The sequence below is a fragment of the Mus caroli genome, unplaced genomic scaffold (assembly GCF_978045245.1).
Source record: "Mus caroli unplaced genomic scaffold, Mus_caroli_1 scaffold_16, whole genome shotgun sequence".
Lineage (NCBI taxonomy): Eukaryota > Metazoa > Chordata > Mammalia > Rodentia > Muridae > Mus > Mus caroli.
This window is the reverse complement of record NW_028227271.1, coordinates 99,655,910-99,674,199: the sequence shown is the minus strand read 5'-3', so window position 1 is coordinate 99,674,199 and position 18,290 is coordinate 99,655,910. Positions and strand designations below refer to the sequence as shown.

General features: G+C 41.0%; 1 protein-coding gene across 2 annotated transcripts in view; it reads left to right on the top strand.

Annotated features, from left to right (window-relative positions):
- Positions 1-1,453: 1,453 nt before the first annotated feature.
- Positions 1,454-18,290, top strand: part of Mroh2b (maestro heat like repeat family member 2B) — a 70,193-nt gene continuing 53,356 nt past the window's right edge. For both annotated transcript variants that reach the window (XM_021183790.3, XM_021183789.3), the window contains exons 1-12: positions 1,454-1,937; positions 3,176-3,237; positions 5,695-5,805; positions 6,850-7,009; positions 7,685-7,783; positions 8,211-8,365; positions 11,139-11,279; positions 11,597-11,689; positions 11,795-11,864; positions 14,605-14,718; positions 15,520-15,593; positions 17,223-17,345. In XM_021183790.3, the coding sequence (XP_021039449.1) occupies positions 1,922-1,937; positions 3,176-3,237; positions 5,695-5,805; positions 6,850-7,009; positions 7,685-7,783; positions 8,211-8,365; positions 11,139-11,279; positions 11,597-11,689; positions 11,795-11,864; positions 14,605-14,718; positions 15,520-15,593; positions 17,223-17,345 (1,218 nt within the window). In that variant the 5' untranslated portion in view covers positions 1,454-1,921. The remainder of the gene's footprint in view (positions 1,938-3,175; positions 3,238-5,694; positions 5,806-6,849; positions 7,010-7,684; positions 7,784-8,210; positions 8,366-11,138; positions 11,280-11,596; positions 11,690-11,794; positions 11,865-14,604; positions 14,719-15,519; positions 15,594-17,222; positions 17,346-18,290) is intronic.

The following is an 18,290-nucleotide window of genomic DNA, read 5'->3' as shown; positions in this document are numbered from 1 at the left end:
TGCAGCCACTCATAGTGTGAAGGGTGGAAGTTCCTCACAAAACTAAAGCTAGAACTACCATATGAACCAGCTCTGGCATTCCTGGGTGTATATCCATATACATGTCCTACCTAAGGATATGAGCATATCCAAGTTCTCTGCTGTGCTGTTCACATTAGCCAGGTGGAACCAGCTAAGATGTCTGCCAAGACAAAAGTGAGTAAAATAGATGTGTGTGTGTGTGTGTGTGTGTGTGTGTGTGTGTGTGCTACAAATCAAAATCAAATTGCTTTTTTGCTAGAAAACGGGTGACACTGGGTACTGTAATATTAAGAAAAATAAACCTGGTTCAGAAGACAAGTATCTATTTCTTCTCATTTGTGGAGCCTAGATTTTTTTTCCATTTATTTATTTATTTACATCCCAAATGGTACCTTCTTCCCAGTCCTTCCCTCTCAGAGCCTCTCCCCCATCCTCTATTCCCCATCCCCTTCTTCTCTGAGAGGATGCCTGTGCCCACCCCCACCCCCTACCCCCAATATCCCCTGACCCTGGTGTATCAAGTCTATTAGGCATATCCTCTCCCACTGAGGCCAGACAAGGCAGCCCTGTTGGGGAACAGAAACCATAATCAAGCTACAGCTTTAGGGAAAACCTCCACTCCAGCTATTGGGGGACCCACATGAAAACCAAGCTGCACATCTGCTACATATGTGCCGAGGGCTAAAGCCTGTGTGTGTTCTTTGGTTTGTGGCTCAATCTCTGAAAGCCCCAAGTGTCCAGGCAAGTTGACTCTGTTCATCTTCCTGTGGAGTTCCTTATCCTCCTCTGGGCCTTCAATCTTTCCCCTAACTCTTCCCTAAGAGTCCCTGTCATCTGTTTCAGTCAGCTGCTGGACAGAGCTTCTCAGAGACAGTTATGCTAGATCCTAGAATGTGTGTGGGGGTGGGGTGGGGTGTGTGTGTGTGTGTGTGTGTGTGTGTGTGTGTGACAGCACATGATGGCAGAAGGGGGAAGAAAATAGATGGAAGAAGGAAGAACATGGGATAGTATGGTAAAAATACTTAGCCTGAGAAGCAACCATCAAAATTGGAATGAGCATCTTCCCTGAACACCCAGCCCTATATATTGTCCCAGAAGTCATCATCTTCCCTGTATGAAACTGAAATCACACAGACTTAGGCTTATTGGGCATTTGGACAAGATTCAGGTCCACCCTATGAAAATATCATAGCCAAGATATTCATGCAACAAATCATTTGAAACCAAATAGACAGGAAATGAATGAAATAAATAGAAAAACCCTGAGCCTATGGGAAGCTTAGAGTTCTGATAAGTCAGCAAGGAGTGGTGGGCAGGGGAGCAGTAGGGAGGAGTGGCTTGACTGCTGTGTCAGTTGGTCATTCCTTGCAACTGCCCCTGACAGGCATTCCGGTCCACTGAGCATGCCCTGTTGTGTGACTGACCTCACCAAATAGAACTATCAAGACCACCTAAAAGCTTTACCAACATCAGGCCAGGAAAGTGGCCACCAATACACACCATTCTTAAACTCATGGGTCAATAGACCCAAGAATGGGAAAAGCAGCTCCTTTCATCTGTAACAGTCGTTTGAGTCCTACTTTCTAATCTCTTCCTCCTCAGACATACTGGTCTCCTGCAAAGAGACAATAGTCTGGTGAGATGCAGCCATCTTGGTTAACAGGAGCTCAGAGGCAAAGAAAATGTGATGGTGGTAGAACCCAGTATCATCCACCCGAACAGCAGACCCATCACAAGAAGCTCCTGGGTCACCCCGCCAAGCAAGGAAAGAAGGATTTTCATTTAAGGAACCTTATGTGAGAGAGTTGTCAGCTTGCTTCACTGACTTTTTAGCTGAACTGCTTCGGATACTTAGGTGCTGCCTCTTATAAAGCCTGTAACAGCCAAGACAACTCTCAGAATGGAAGAATACGGAGGTAAGGATGTCTGAGTCTTGAGGAGTGAGCACTCTGATACACGCTGACCTGTGGGGGTTTTGCATGATTGTATACATCAAAGTTGGTCTGAAATGGTTTTGATGAGGTCAGATTGTTTCCCTCTATTCATCATTATGGAAAAATAAATAAAAATAAAATGTTGGTTGTGAAGAGCCAGTGACAGATTGGAAGCCCAGAGATAGTTGTATTTAATCTACTTGAAGGAAAGGGTAGCTATATACCAGGAATGTTGGTTCTTATTTAATTTTGAATATTCTAAAATCTTTGGACAATGTCTTCTTCCAATTTTTTGCCAAAAAAATTTGCCAAAAATTCTCCATTAACAGGATATGTCCCTGGCTCACGGGCTCATGGGAAGTCTTTCCCTGTTCCTTCTGCCAGTCTGCCGTTGACCTGAATTTGTTGTAGTCTTTTGATTCCAACCTTGTTGTGGTTTTTGCTGTTGTCATTGATGGTGGTGGTGATGGTAACGGTGGTGGTGGTGCAGTAATGGTGATAGTGGCTGTGTTGGTAGTCATGATGGCTGTGGTAGTGTGGCAATGGTGGTGGTGTGGTAATGGTGGTGGTGGTGGTAGTAGTAGTGGTATGGTAGTAGTTGTGTGGTGGTAGTGTGTGTTGGTGGTAGTGATAGTGGTGTTGGTGTCGGCAGTGGTAGTGGTGGTGATGATGGTGAAGTGTGGTGGTAGGGTGGTGTGATAGTTGTGGTGATCTGAAATGGTGATGATGGTGACAGGGATGGCAGTAGCTGTGGTGGTGGTGTCATTTGGAAAAATACAAAACCAATACTTAGATCTTTATTGGGGAAAAATCAAAGTGTCATGAACATGGAGCCCAAAAAGAAAAATCAAGGGGTTCCACTGTTTCATCTAATGCTCAATTAGACGTGAAGGATTTATCTCATTGAACCTGGAAGTCAGACCTTACTCGAGATGTAGAGGATGGTGCACACTTGATCAAAGCTATCCATGAATCCAGAATGTTCTATATGCACCTTAAGACTGAATAATCCCTATGCATCTGATAGTTTCAAGTCTTGTAGGGATAGGAAATATAGTACAATATATTCCTATCATTAAGAGCTATCTATAAAATAGAAAAAGTTTTAAAAGGAGACTGGAGACCGATAAGAAGTGAATATCTGTGACTACTGCTGCTGGGGGGCTGGGGGGGCAGTTGCAGTTTGATACATATTTTAATTCTTTGTCTGTGTAATTTAGATATGTTTGGAGATATTAACCTCACGATTGGGATGCTGAGTAAGGAGGACAACATTAGCAAGGTATGCAAATTCTCTTTCTTATTCACCTGTAATCCAGCTATTGAGACAATCCATACACAATCCCCTTTGCTTTGGCTCCTTCCTCCTCCTCCTCCTCCTCTCCTTACTCCTCTGATTCCTTCCTTCCTCCCCCTCCTCCTTCACTTTTCCTGGCTTCTCTTATGTCACTAAATCTTTTAGAAAATACATTTGTAATAGAAGTCACTATAGTCCTGAAATAATGGTATTTAGAATTTCAAAACTCACAGAAGCTACTCAAGAATACTCCTGTTCATAACTCTATGTGGGTAGATGCGGAGAAAGGCAAATACCAGATTTGTAACCCTGAGGGTTAGATTCTCCCCCCTGGTAATGTGAAGTTTGCTTTGAAAGTGTACAAAGACTTCCTATGCCCATCTATCATCTTGTCCCACAACCTAAAAATTACTCCAAAAATTGAAGGCTTTTCAGGCATCAACAACCAAGCAACAGTTACCGCCTTTCACTGAACGCTTGTCTATGAAGTAAAGTGCTTAATGTTCTCCACATAACATAATATTTATTCCTCATAACTCTATTCTCTTGTATTTCTATTTTCATTTGACAACTGAGAAAAATGAAACACTAACATTGTGTGACTTACCTAAATAAGGACAGCTGCAGCATATCCAAGCAGAAGCCCATCTAATGCCAACAAAGTCACCCTAATAATTGTTCAACATTGCCTCTTGTGAAAGGCAGTATCTATGTTGTTATCTCATGACTTAGTGATGTTCAAACCTACTTGCCTGATGTTAGCATGAAGAAAATACCAAAGACTAGGCCTCACTAACACGGATTCTAATTATTTCCTTCAATGACAAGATGAGGCATAGGTAGCTCATAGAGATGTCCCTAACATTAGGTTTGAATCTCATAGTAGATATTAACATTCCCACAGAGCACTGCTTTCAAAGACTTAGAGATATTTTGGAAATGATTTCTAGATTGTTTAAGTACTGTGATAGAGTTTCTAGAAAAGAGACTAAAGAATAGAACGTTTAGCAGCCACTTCTAAGTTGCTTTCACACTGAGTAAAACTAACTGATCAGTGAAAATGGTGTAAGGGTCTAGACTGATAGTTCAGCAGTTAAGAGCACATGCTGCTCTTGTAGAGGACCTGGATTAGTCCCCACTATCCACACACAGTAGCCTATAAGTTCCTATAAGCCCTAGTTACTATAGATCCTAGTTCCAGGAAATCTAACTCCCTCTTCTAGCCTCTGTAATCATTATACTCACATGTACATAGATACACAGAAACATGCAATAAACAGAAACAAATACCATTTTTAAAAGAAATAGACATGAGTCAAGCATGGTTGATCATGCCTTTAATCCCAGCACTCAATAGACAGAAGTAGGCAGACCATACGAGTTTGAGATAGGCCTGGACTACATAGTAAGTTCCAAGCAGGCCATGCCTACATGTGAGATGTCCTTTTTTTTTTTAATGAAAATGGTCCAAGGTATAGTATCAAAATGAACTTATCCTGCACTATAGTGTATATGAGGTGCTAAGATTGAAGTACTTACAGCATCAACAGTCAATGAGTCATGTTGATGACTCTATGACTCTTTCTTCAGTTATGAGTCTATTAGTGGCAGCAAACATAAAAAATAGTGAACATTAGTGAAATGTTCTAAATAAAGGGCATGTCCAAGCTCTAAAACATGGTAAAGGCTCTATAAGGTGACCCTTGCAAAGAGAACAAGGCTTACAGAGATCAGAAAATACATGTTGAGCAAAGCAAAATCTTACAGGTGCTTCAATAGGCTCAGGAAACACAGAGAAGAATACCGCCTTCTAACACTTCCTAAGGCCATCCTTATAGACTACTACAAACACAGTAAACACTGATACCATTTCTGGAAGTATGTGCTGGAGGCAATTGGAGATCTGAGAACTCCAGTCTTCCTTTCATCCTTCACAGGACATCTTCAGCATCTACAAGTCCCAATAGGGCATTTGTTCAAATCATATGTCTCCTAGAGATGCACTGCCATTCACAAAGTCCCCCATATTGTCTCAGAAAAAGGCATGGATGAAACAAAAGACTGTAACACTCCTTGGGACAAAGCTTCACAGTACAGCAATGGTCTTTATGATACAGGATGCTCCTTAGTACCATAACAAAGGCCTCAGCCCTGAGAACTCTACAACAGGGATGGACAGACACTTAGAGATGCTGACTACTTTGCCTCTGGTTCAATTAGGTATTGTCTTAGAAATGTAACAAAATAAAATAATATATTTTAGGATTAATGTTGCTATATATGTAAGTGCTTGACTCTTAAACATGCATATTGTGCTTAGAAAGTCTAAACAACTGTACAGCAAACATATCTTGCTTAGTTTCATGGTGTCCTTTGTTTAGGCTTTATCTGAGTTCTTCATGTTTGCAACTCAAATGCTTTTGTCCCCTTCTGTGTTCACAGGAAGACATTTATTGTCATCTCACTTCTTTTATTCAGAATACTGACATCATGGATGATGCAATAGTCCAAAGGTTGATTTATTACACTTCTAAGGACATGAGGGATGAGGAAGTAAGTTTGGGTCTTGGTGGTGATTGTGCACTGAGACTAGTATTGGTTACTTTGAGTGCCTCAGATACACCATGTAGGTGCACAAAAGCCTTTCTGTCACAGCCACCATGACCATAACTGGAATATTTGTTCCTTGTGGTAGCTTCCATAGAGCTATTTACAGAGTCTCTTGGTCACCACTACACAGATTAGGAAATTGAGACAAATGTAAGGAAGACTTTAGAAGATGTATCATCTATCCATCTTTCTAGATGAGGAAGTTTGTGCATGTGAGAGCACCGCAATCTGCCGACAGAAAGAGTACTTAGACCCCAGTTCTCTTAGCTCGTATATCACTTCCTATCTCTGTATCTGGCTCCATTTTCTTCCAATATCTGACTGTTTCAGATCTCAATATAGGAATTTCTTAAGCTCTCTTGTACTTTTATGAGTACAGTGGGCTTTTGTTGAGGCCTTATTTTCCTGGGTAGGAGGGTTGATTAAATTTACCTAGCTCACTACCATCAGCAATAGAAGTATCTATCTCCCAATATGTCTAAATTTGAAGATAATTTCATCAGAATGACAGCAAAATTAAAGTCTCACCACCTAGCTCAATCCCTTTCACCTTTATTTACTCAACCACAGTAATTCATATTTCTTAAACATAAAACATAAACTCTCCATCAAGGTACCTGATTAAATAGCAAGAAAATAATGATCTAGAATTAGTAGCCCATGTCTGTAACACCAATGCTCTGGAAGCAGGGGGAAGGGTGTCATGAGTTCAAGGTCTGCCTGAACTACATGAGTGAAACTCTATCTGAAGCAAAGAGAGAACAATTGGCCCCAAGTCTTAAGAACTGCATCAAAATTGTCTCAGCACTCTTGGTTACTGACACCTGCCTGAGAGATCTGAACTATGACTTTGAAACAGTCTGTTTTTCCTCTCTTTAAAATTGAGGTGAACTTAGAATACTGCATAGACTATTATTGCCCTACCCCCACCCCCACCCCACCCTTTAGACTCACTCTTCTACTTATTCTTGTTATTTCCCTTCTCAGATTCCCAGAGAACTCAGAATGCTGGCTGGTGAGGTGTTGGTATCTCTTGCTGCTCATGATTTCAACTCCGTGATGTATGAAGTGCAAAGTAACTTTAGGATTCTAGAGCTGCCAAATGAATTTGTTGTGCTTGCCCTGGCTGAACTGGCAACCAGCTATGGTATGAAAGGAGCATCCTACATCTTCCCTGGGAAATAGCTACCCATGACTAATTGTCTAAAGCCCCAGAAAGTTAAGCAAAAGCAAGACTGTCTATGTTCTACTGCAGTACAATCCATTGGTAGAAAGCCATGGGAGATGTTGTGAGCACAGATGAGACTGATGACCAGCCATTGATTCAGGATGCACTGCTAAATATAACAGGCTCTCTTCCACCCTCCTTTTTCCCTCCTGTCTTCACATTTCAGAAACACTTTCTCCATGAGGCTGCCAACAGGAAGACACTTTATAAAAAACGATGTCCACCATTTGTTCCTAGAGTATTTTATTGAACAGATGTCATTGAGTACCTGTTTATTTGCTATACCTCCGGGACTTGGGCAAAGCTAGATGGAATATATGGATATTAGTGAAGTAACAATCCAAAATTGCTTATTAGTATTCAGCAGGCATAGATGGCTACCTAGCTAGTGGTTTCCTTCAGACCCACGGCACCTTTAGTAATGATATTCAGGCTTTCAGCTGGGAGAAGAAGAGCAAGAACATAATCTCCCTACTGCTCTTCACCTGTCTAAGCCAGTAAGTCCTGGCATGCTTTTTATGGATGACGGAAAGAGTCAGGACCACCCACAGGAAAAGTGAATGGCGCCTTTTCCTCTTGTGCCCTTCACTGCAGTGTCTCAGAGCATACCCTTCATGATGATGACCCTGCTCACCATGCAGACCATGCTCAGGCTGGTAGAGGATGAAAATATGAGGCAAACCTTCTGTATAGGTGGGTATTCCTATGATTTGCTTTCTTCTTAAGAATAGACATGCTTCCAGGACATTTCTCACATGGTGCAGATAGATCACACAGAGTTTCCAAAAGAGTTTATATCAAATATTCTCTGCCATCGATGTGTAAGAGTACCAACTATAAGTTAATCTAGTTGACATGTGGCATTGGCCGTCTTAAATATGTTCCATTCTAGACAGACTATCTCCTAGTAAGAGTATATAACAACAATCTTAATTTACACTCTATTAACTATTAATTGAAATTGGCTAAATAATTTTCATGTTTTCATGGTTATTTGATGAAGCTTTAAGATAATTTAGAAACTTTTGCTAATTGTCTGTGCTCTCTTTTAGAACAATTTGATGTTTCTTTCCATCTTCACCTTTGTTTCAGTCTGTGGTTGTATTTTTTTTTAATACAGCCCTTGAAAATTTCAGCAAGTCCATTTACAAGTATGTCAACCACTGGAAGGATTTCCCATATCCAAAATTAGATGCTAACCGGCTCTCTGACAAGATCTTCATGCTGTTCCGGTACATAATGGAGAAATGGGCCCCGCAGGCCTCACCCATGCATGTGAGTGAGGTTTCAGATAGGCTCAAGTTGTAAATCCCCATACTGGTCAGACCAGATTTAGAGTTTGTTTCTATCTTATATATGTGTATCTTACACACACGCATACGCACACACACACACATATGTTCTAAACATACACACACACACACACTCATATGTGGCCTAAAATTTAGTGAACTTCTTTAGGTTCTTGCCAACACTTTAAGCTATTAAAGCAGTTTTTAAAAGAATATTTCCCAGTTAAATCATCAAATATGGAACTTCTTATGGGTGTCATTAGTTATGTTTTTGGAGGTATATTAAGTCTACCAATTTTTCTATCTACTTCAAGTCACTGTGTATTTGTGTCATTGTCCCACTCAAAGTTTTTGAAGAACAACAATATACCTGGATCCTGTTTCAGATGACAGAGATGTGTCAAAGATTGAAGAGAACAAAATCTCACTCTGGTATTTCAATGTGTGGGGAAAACAAACGAGTAAATGAGAGACTGTCAATTTTTGTATGTTTTATGTGTCATAAACTATATTTAACTGAATTGTTAACTTGACAAAAAGCAACAGGTCCAAAAAAACAAACTCTGGTTCTACTAGTAACACAATTAAATAAATAACATCAAAAGAATTCACTCAGCTGCACAAAAAATATTGCCATTTTTATGGTTCCTAAATGCCTATGATATATATTTTTAGGAGGCTTGGATACTTTTGGCTCATTATTAAGACAGAAATCAAAAGCAAGTTACATAGGTTTGGGTATCATCATAATTTAAATAACTGGATGATCTGGGATAGTGTCATCTAAGAACTGCATGAAGATCTGAGTGTGACAAAAACTGAGTTCTGGGAAAATGCAGAGGAATAACTCAGGACAGGATAAAGGGAGAGAAAAAGGAGAATGAGATTGCAGAAACTGAAAAACAAGTTTCAAAATAGGAAGGAAAGATGAACAGGCCATTACTACAGAAGTCAAGAAAGACACTGGAAAGTATGCAGTGCCCAGTAAGGGACATTAGAAGAACCATTGCAGCTGACACAGTCTCAAGTCAAATAAACGGTGGTGTAATGAGCTGGTAAGTTTTAATATGGTTTGTTGTAAAGTAGAACATTACACATCACCACATATATTAGCTTCAGAATGTAGGCTATCAAATTATACACTACACTGTTTTTACTTTAAAAAATCACTTTTTTGACAAAAAGATAGTGAGACTCTAGATTTTTATGACCAATCTTTGTCATATGTTCTGCTCTGGAAGTTGGTCTTCCCCAGTGTCAAATGGAAACTAGGTTACAGTGGACTAGGGGCAGGGGTTGTAAGAAGTAGAGGTAGGAAATTCAGAACAAAGCATCTTAACAAATTTACCCTAAGAAAAGGAGGAAAGTAAGTAGACTATTGTAGGGGGAATAGCGTGAGGGAAAACCAACGAAATAGTGTACAATGCTGTGTGATGTGAACAAGCATCAGCTCATCAAGGACAGAGAACCAACAATAGAGCCAATTCCCACCAAAGTCCAACTTGGTGATCCAATAAGTTTTCTTGTACTTACAGGCATTTAGGTGAGGGGTTAGGTACAGGAGCAGAAATGACTCCAAGACAGCTACATCATCAAAGCCCATCCCAACATGGGTAACAGTTCAAGGAAGGGAGAAGCTTATAGTGTGCTTCAAAACCTTCAGGTGGCTCTACCAAGATGAAGGGTGTCCAGGTAGCTCAGTTATTCTGAGCCTCTTCTAGGCAGCTCAGATGGTTTCTGCTTCTTTCAAGCAGTTCAGCTTGTCTGAGAAATTCTCTCAGCCATTCTTACTGCTTCTATATGCCTGGGAAAAGGAGGGGTTTAGTGAACCTTGTCTGTTTCAGGAACTTCCTGAAGGCACTAATTTTTTTTTATTTCCTGAGCTTATTAATAAGCTTTTCAGAAGGATGCAGTGTTTCACCTCCTCTTACATCTTACTGTTTCATCTTCATATGAACAACTTGTGTCTTGATTACCTTCTCTGCAAAGTGAAAGGTTTTCATCTCAGATGGTGAGGTATTCACTAAAAACAGACTTCCCCTCTAGAAAAAATGTTTCACCTCCCCTGAAAATACCCTATTGTTTTAATTTCCATCCTGTGTCTTTACAAGCTTCCCTACGAATGGAAGATTTTATTTAATCTTGAGGAAATATGGAGTCCCAAGGTATTTTATAATATCAGGAAATTTTTTAATTCATCAATATGTTGAAAGAAAGTGACTATGAGAGATTTGGTAAAGCACTTGTTGCACAAGTCTGATGACCTTTAATTTGGATCTCCAGGACTCACACAGAAGTCTGACATGGCAGGGCAGGCGTCTGGATTCTCAGCACACTCCTACTAGGAGTTGAGAGGCAAAGACATGAGAATTAGAGGAAGCTCTAGGCTGCTGAGCCTGACTAACACAAAAACAAACAAAAACAACCTCTCTCACAAGACCTACACCTGAGGTTGCTCAATTATGCACACATCTGCACATGTATACAAACACAGAGGGCAGAGGGATCATACACTGAAAACAAAGAACAAGTATTGAAACGAACATTGACATAGATGTGGTTACACATGCTGTTTGTTGCTCATGAATTTTCAAAAACAAAACAAAGCAAAACAGAATAGTTTTGTTTCTAAAGGTGTTTTTTTTTTCTAAAGTAGATTTTTGTATTTATGGAGTCCCCAAAGCACCCATACACTGAAAGCCATCCACAAAACATAGGACAGTGTCACCAATGATCATTGTTTATTGCCTTTATAGGCTTTGGCCATAATTAAGGCCCATGGCCCCACCGTGAGCCTGCTGCTGCATCGGGAAGACTTTTGTGAATTCGCGCTGAGCCAAATATCCTGGCTTCTCCTCCAATACCGAGACAAGGAGAATGATTTCTACATCACACAGGTGAGGGGGGGGGGCTCCATTTGAAACCTATCTGTGGACACCAAGTTTCAAAAAGCTTAGGGAACTCAAACACCTATTCGGTAGCCCCCTTTGGCCACGCGCTGGGGCATAGCAGAGAGCTCACCGCAACTGCTGACAGAAACTGCAAAAAGTAGGTAAAGAACTGGTGACATCAGAATCCCTATGAAAACTCTGTAACTGAAGCACGGTTGGGCTTGTTCTTCTTATAAAATGTACTCATTCGTTGTCCTTGATCTCCTGTGTGGCTGCCTCATTGGCAGCAGCAGTCCACTAACCCATGAGTGCTTCTGTTCTAGAGTCTGAAACAGATCCTCACTGCCGCAGTCCTCTATGACATTGTCCTTCCCAAGAACCTGAGAAGATCAATCCTCAGCAGTTTGCTGCACCAGGTAGGAAGTCCATGCCGTCGGATCTCTTAGTTCGGTTCTCATTATTTCTCCCCCTTAGCCTTCCACTTACTCTCTGATTGTTGTTATTCCCCCGCCCCCATTCAGATCTGCAAAGTTCCAGAACCACCAATAAAGGAGAACAAACTTGAAGCTTCAAGCTGTTTCCTCATTCTAGGTATGACCCAGCATCCCGAGTGCTAATAAAGAGAGCTCAAAGTGACAAAGATGGGCGAGTGTGTGCTGTCACTGGGACTGCTTGCAAACATACAGAATGTTCCTTAAGCTCACAGCAGCTCTGCCTAACCTTCTCCGCCCCTGCCCCTGTCCCGAGGATCGCAGGAGGAGTGGCATGGGTAGGGCAGTAAGTCGTGCCAGGATACCCAGGACACGGTAATTCTGGGTAGAGAATATTATCTGCTACCAACCAGAAGATTTTTCTGGGAAGCCAGCATGAATTTCTCACCCTAAAAGATAGGAGATTGCTTCCCTCTGAGTATATCAGACGCTGTGATATTTTCAAGTCCTAAGTCATGGCTTGATTCTTTGTCTCATTCTTGGTCATTCCTTCAATCTCAAGAACTTTAAAAGAAAAAAAATTCTCTCTCATCTTTCCCCCTTTTCTTTTGTCTTCTCTCTCCCTCTATCTCTCTCTTTGTTTTACTTCTGCATTACCATACGTCTTTCTGTCCTCTTTTAAATACCTGGCACAGATGAAAAAGGAGATGCCAAAGCCCCTGCATCAATCAGCACATTTAGAAACAGGCATTGGATTCCTCTGAGAGACCACCTCCTCCAGATCCCTCTTATGCCATTGCATATCTATTACAATTTTAAGTATTTTTTGACATTTTTTATTGGATACTTTTATTTATTTACATTTCAAATGTTATCCCCTTCCCCAGTTTCCCCTTTGGAAACCCTCTATCTCAACCTTCTTCCCCCTGCTTCTATGAAAGTGCTCCCGCACCCACCCACCCACTCCAATCTCACCTCCCAGGCATTTCCCTACACTGGGGCATAGAGCTTTCAGAGGACCAAGGGTCTCTCCTCCCACTGATGCCAGATAAGGTCATCCTCTGTTACATATGCAGCTGGAGCCATAGGTCCCTCCATGTGTACTCTTTGGTTGGTGGTTTAGTCCCTGGGGGCTCTGGGGAGTCTGGTTAATTGATATTGTTGTTCTTCCTATGAAGTTTCAAACCCCTTCAACTCCTTCACTCCTTTCTCTAACTCCTCCATTGGGGTCCCCATATTCAGTTCAATGGTTGACTGTGAGCATCTCCATCTATATTTGTTAGGCTCTGGCAGAGCCTCTGAAGAGACAGCTATATCAGGCTCCTGTCAGCAATCACTTATTGGCATCAGCAATAGTGTCTGGGTTTGGTGTCTGTATATGGGATGGATCCCCAGGTGGGGCAGTATCTGGATGGCCTTTTCTTCAGTCTGTGCTTCACTCTTTGTCCCCTATTTCCTTTAGACAGGAGCCATTCTGGGTTAAAAATTTGGAGATGAGTTGGTGGCCCTATCCCCCAACCAGGGGCCTTGCCTAACCTCTGGGTATGGTCTCTACAGGTTCTCCCTCCCTTTGTTAGGTATTTCAGCTAATGTCATCCCCATTGGGTCCCTGAAGCCTCTTGCTTTCCTGGGATTTTCTGGTGGCTACCCCCAGTTCCCCATCCCCCATTGCTACACACCTCTTTTCAATTTCCTGACCCTCTGTCTATCATCCCCATCTCCTCCCATACCTGATCTTGCCCCCGTTTCCCCTCCCCCTCCTCTCTTCCTCCCAAGTCTTTATCACCCTCTACCTCCTGTGAGTATTTTGTTCCCCCTCCTAAGAAGGACTCAAGCATTCACACTTTGGTCTTCCTTCTTCTTGAGCTTCATATGGTCTATGAGTGGCATCATGGGTATTCCAAGCTTTTTGCCTAATATCCACTTATCAGTGAGTGCATACCATGTGTGTTCTTTATTATCTGGGTTACCTCACTGAGGACAATATTTTCTAGTTCCATCCACTTACATGTATTTCACTTGTGTGTATGTCTGTGCGCTGTGTGTGTGCAATGCCTTTGGAAACCAGAATATGGCATTGAGTTACTTGTAACTGGAGTGAAAGATGACTTTGAGGCATTGTGTAGGTGCTGGGAACCAATCCATGACCGTCTAGATGAGCAATCAGTGCCATTGACTGCTGAGAAGTCTTTCCAGCCCTCCCTGTCCCTTCCCAACTCCTCTGATGGTGTACATTCTTCTTCCCTCTATGTCTAACTCAAAGTCACTTTACTCTGATCACTTCTAACTCACACTACTCTCCCTTGACCCAGGCATTCCATTGCTTTGCCCTACAGCCCTCTAGCTTCTGGGCTGCTGAGGCGTTGGTCCAGCCTCTGCCTCCATCTTCCTTGGTCTTGCCATGCCCCTTCACACATCCCTTTTCTTCTTATAGGGACATTAGTTCCTTTGAATTAGTATCCCTTCTACTAGCCTTCTCTAGATTGTCTTTGTAACATCCTTAACTTCTACAGGAGGCTAAGGACACAGGTTGGAGGACAGTAACCCAAGCTCTGCAAGTATCTTAGAAAACAAACTTCTCAGCTAGCTCTGCATTACTACTTACAGAACTACCAGTGCCCAGAAGTCACAAAACCCACCATGGAGGGTCCCTGACAGTCCTCAAGTGGAAATTCCTGTCCTCTCATTCACAAGTACCTTACCTAAGAAGAAAATGAGTCCCCCATATGTTACATGCTTGTGTACTTAGCATGTGCTAATACGAATCCCATATGTTACATGCTTGTGTACTTAGCATGTGCTAATACGAATCCCATATGTTACATGCTTGTGTACTTAGCATGTGCTAATACGAATCCTTTGAAGGTATTCTCACAAGCTTGGTATTTCTAAACCTGCAGCTCACGCCAACCCTGTAGACCTGCTGGATTTTTTTGATGAACAAATAAGAAGTACCAATGAGGCTGTTCGAACAGGAATCTTAACTCTGTTAAGATCAACTATCAATGCTGAGGGTAAGCATTAAAGATGAAGCCAGAATAGTTCATCAGCAAGACAGTCGCAAAGGCCCATTGTCCCCAAACTTTCTGCTACATCTTCTGTGTGACGTCACACTGAGGAAAAGCTGTCTTATTGGTCTTCTGTAACTTCCCCTGTCTAAGCAGGTATTTTCAGTTATTTTCCTTCTTTTGTGAAATTTACAAATGCATTTCACTGAGAAAGATAAAGAAACTCGAAGAGTTAAAATTTAAAAATTAGAAGTTGGAGAAGTTTGGTGAAGGGGTATAGAATTCTCTGCATTTAGAACAGACTAGAATGTGATGAATCACTGTATCACTTACTTCCAAAAATTACATTTTTATAATAGTGAACATGTTTTCATTAATATTTTTATTGTAATTGTCCACTGTATTTTTTCTTTTTTGTTACACTAAAAAAAAATGATATACTATAAATTCAGTAAAATGTGAGAATTCAATTTTTTTTGTAACATGGTAGGTTTAAAAGTCTAGTTGTTTAAGAATTGGCTGGTAACAATACAAAATAGTCTTAAATTTTACAGCCTGGGCATGGCATTTTCAATGCATGCTGTAATTTAACCTGTGATGGAAGAAACAGATGTAACAGAAAACTAAAAGGGTAACTGGCATGGTTAATGATCAGAAGACAGAAGAGATAGGAGAAGAAGGGGTATTGTATAGTGTTAGCGAGCAGAGCCTTCGATTTGTGGGCTTTGATTCTATAGGTTTTTACCAATTCTAGATCGCACTGTATTCCCACTGTTTCTGATCTTAGTTTCTCCTTTTGATTTTCAGAGCCCAAGTTTAGGAATCATACAACTTCAATTGAAAAGACAGTCAAACTTGTCATGGGTGACCTCAGTGTCAAAGTAAGGAATTTAACTGGCACTTCTATTTGGTTAGTGGTGGCTTTAGAAATGACTAAAATTATTCTGGGTCTTTGAGGATCTAGTGTGAAACGTTTTTATAAATTGTTCACTAATCACTGTCATTTTTTTTTAAAGAACTCAACTCCAAAAAATAATTTACATTCTAATTTACATACAGTTCTAAGGCTTCCCAGTGGAATTGTCTTAGTCAGGGTTTCTATTCCTGCACAAACATCATGACCAAGAAGCAAGGTGGGGAGGAAAGGGTTTATTTGGCTTACACTTCCACATTGCTGTTCATCACCAAGGAAGTCAGGAAGCAGGAGCTGATACAGAGGCCATGGAGGAATGTTCTTTACTGGCTTGCCTCCCCTGGCTTGCTCACCCTGCTCTCTTATAGAACCAAGACTACCAGCCCAGAGATGGTCCCACCCACAAGGGGCCTTTCCCCCTTGATCACTAATTGAGAAAATGTCTTACAGTTGGATCTCATGGAGGCATTTCCTCAACTGAAGCTCCTTTCTCTGTGATAACTCCAGCTGTGTCAAGTTGACACAAAACTAGCCAGTACAGGAATCAAAGAGTTTTCCCATCCCAACTCTGTGATGTTCTTCAAATAGATTTTTCTAGGTTACTTGCAAAGATGCTATGTGCTGAAGAGAGGCTCAGTGAGAAAATGTACCTGCTGCTAAGCATAAAAACCTGAGAGTTAATCCTGAGCACCCATATGTTGGAAGGAAAGTCTCATTCCAGCAAGTTGTCCTTTTATCTCCACATATGTGCTGGAGAATGCATGCAACCATGCACATGCACACACAAAATAAATAGAAATTTTCTTTAAAAAGATGACTACCAAATGTGGGTTAAACAAGAACAACAAAACACATGCTAACCGTGAGCAGAGGAAAGAATAGTAGCAACTACTGAATACTGAGAGTGGAAGAAAGAATCTTCCCTGGGAAAGAGCACTGGTTATCCAGTACCAAATGGTCAGTCCTAAAAACATTCACATTCAAGAAACACTATACACACAGAGCATTTTGTATATACATATTTTGCAAATCTATTACATATACGTGTGCGTGTGTGTGTGTGTATGTGTGTGTGTGTAGTAATAATGAAAAGGGAGGCCATAGATATGAAACAGAACATGGAGAAATCTATGAGAGGATTCAGTGGGAATGGGAAAATGATATAATTATATTATAATTTCAAAAAGAAATATTTCTTTAAAAGATAGTGCACCTTCTTCCCAAAAATAAGCCATGGGTCTTTTTCTTAGCGTAGATGTCCTATTTTCAACCTGAGAACATCAAGATTAAGTCATATAAGTGGGAAATTGCTGTTGTTTCCTGTATCTTGTTATTCGATTGACATTTTTCATGTTAGAAAAGTAAAAACAAGAAAAAAATGAATGATTATTTTAATTTTCATATGAAATAGTAGTTTGGAATACATGAAAAGAACGAATTTCTCCCTAAGAGATTCTGGAATAAATCATGATTGAGTAAAAATGTATACTTTTAAAGTTCCTACCTTTGGATGGTTCCGAAGTTGGCAGGCACGTGGAAGGGCCACCCTCTCCTCTGTGAAGCATAAATCATTTCAGTTGTATTACTCCTCGTCCAGGTAAGGAAGTCCACCCTTCTTCTCATCCAAACCATGTGTGAAAAAGGATACATCGAAGCTCGGGAAGGATGGCCCTTGATCGATTATATCTTCTCCCAGTTTGCCATGTCCAACAGGAACCTGGTATGAGCATGCTACAGTTTTGATTGTAATTATCCTTCAAGTGAAGTTGGCTCAATAAACCTCAAAGAAAGTGATGGCGCCCAAGTACAAGCTCTGTCTAACCATTTTTATTATTTCTCTAACCCCCTGGTTCTCTCAGATCCCTTTCCCTTTCACTGACTTCATTTCTCATTTAAAACGAATGTACCCTAGGATAAATCAGTTTTCTCTAAGGAAGCAACATATCCTCCAAGGGCCTCAAATGAGGGAGGCCGGATAATTTAAATGGCTTCAGACACAACTTCATACTACAGTGGTGACTTAGTTTGTTTGAGCCACAAACACAAAAATACCTTGAGCTGGGCGGTTTCTAAACAATATTTAAGAGTCTGTTTCTGGTGAGATCTTCCTCCCACACAGTGCCTTCTCAGTGTGGCCATTCTTGATGTAGGGACTGGCTGATTCTTAGGTCTTTTCCTCAAAACTCCCATTCAATCACATACCTACAACCTAACCACCCTTGGATCACCACCATTATTTATACCATCACTTTGAGGTTTAAGATTTCAACATTTGAGAATGTAGGAGAAAAAAACATCCAGGCCATAGCAACTGAGACTAGCTTTCCATCTAGGAGTGTGTGAGAGATCTCAGCCATTCTAGGAAGAGGGTCACAGCTGAAATTAGAATCCATTCCACTGGCAAACAGTGATTTGCATTTTCTTCCCTAGAGAAAATGGTAAAAGCCTAGATGACAGAGAAAAAGGACAGCATCGAAGAGAGCCTTAGAACCTTTCTTTTGATGTTTCAGCCAACCCTGTATCTTCTAGCCCATTTCTCCAATGGCAACATGATTGGTATTAGGGATCCAGATCAGTGATTCCATGAGCCCTTAAGATGACCATTAATGTCTTCTACCCGAAGTCTGAAAACACACCAAAGTAAGGCTAAAGAAAGTTGTTTATC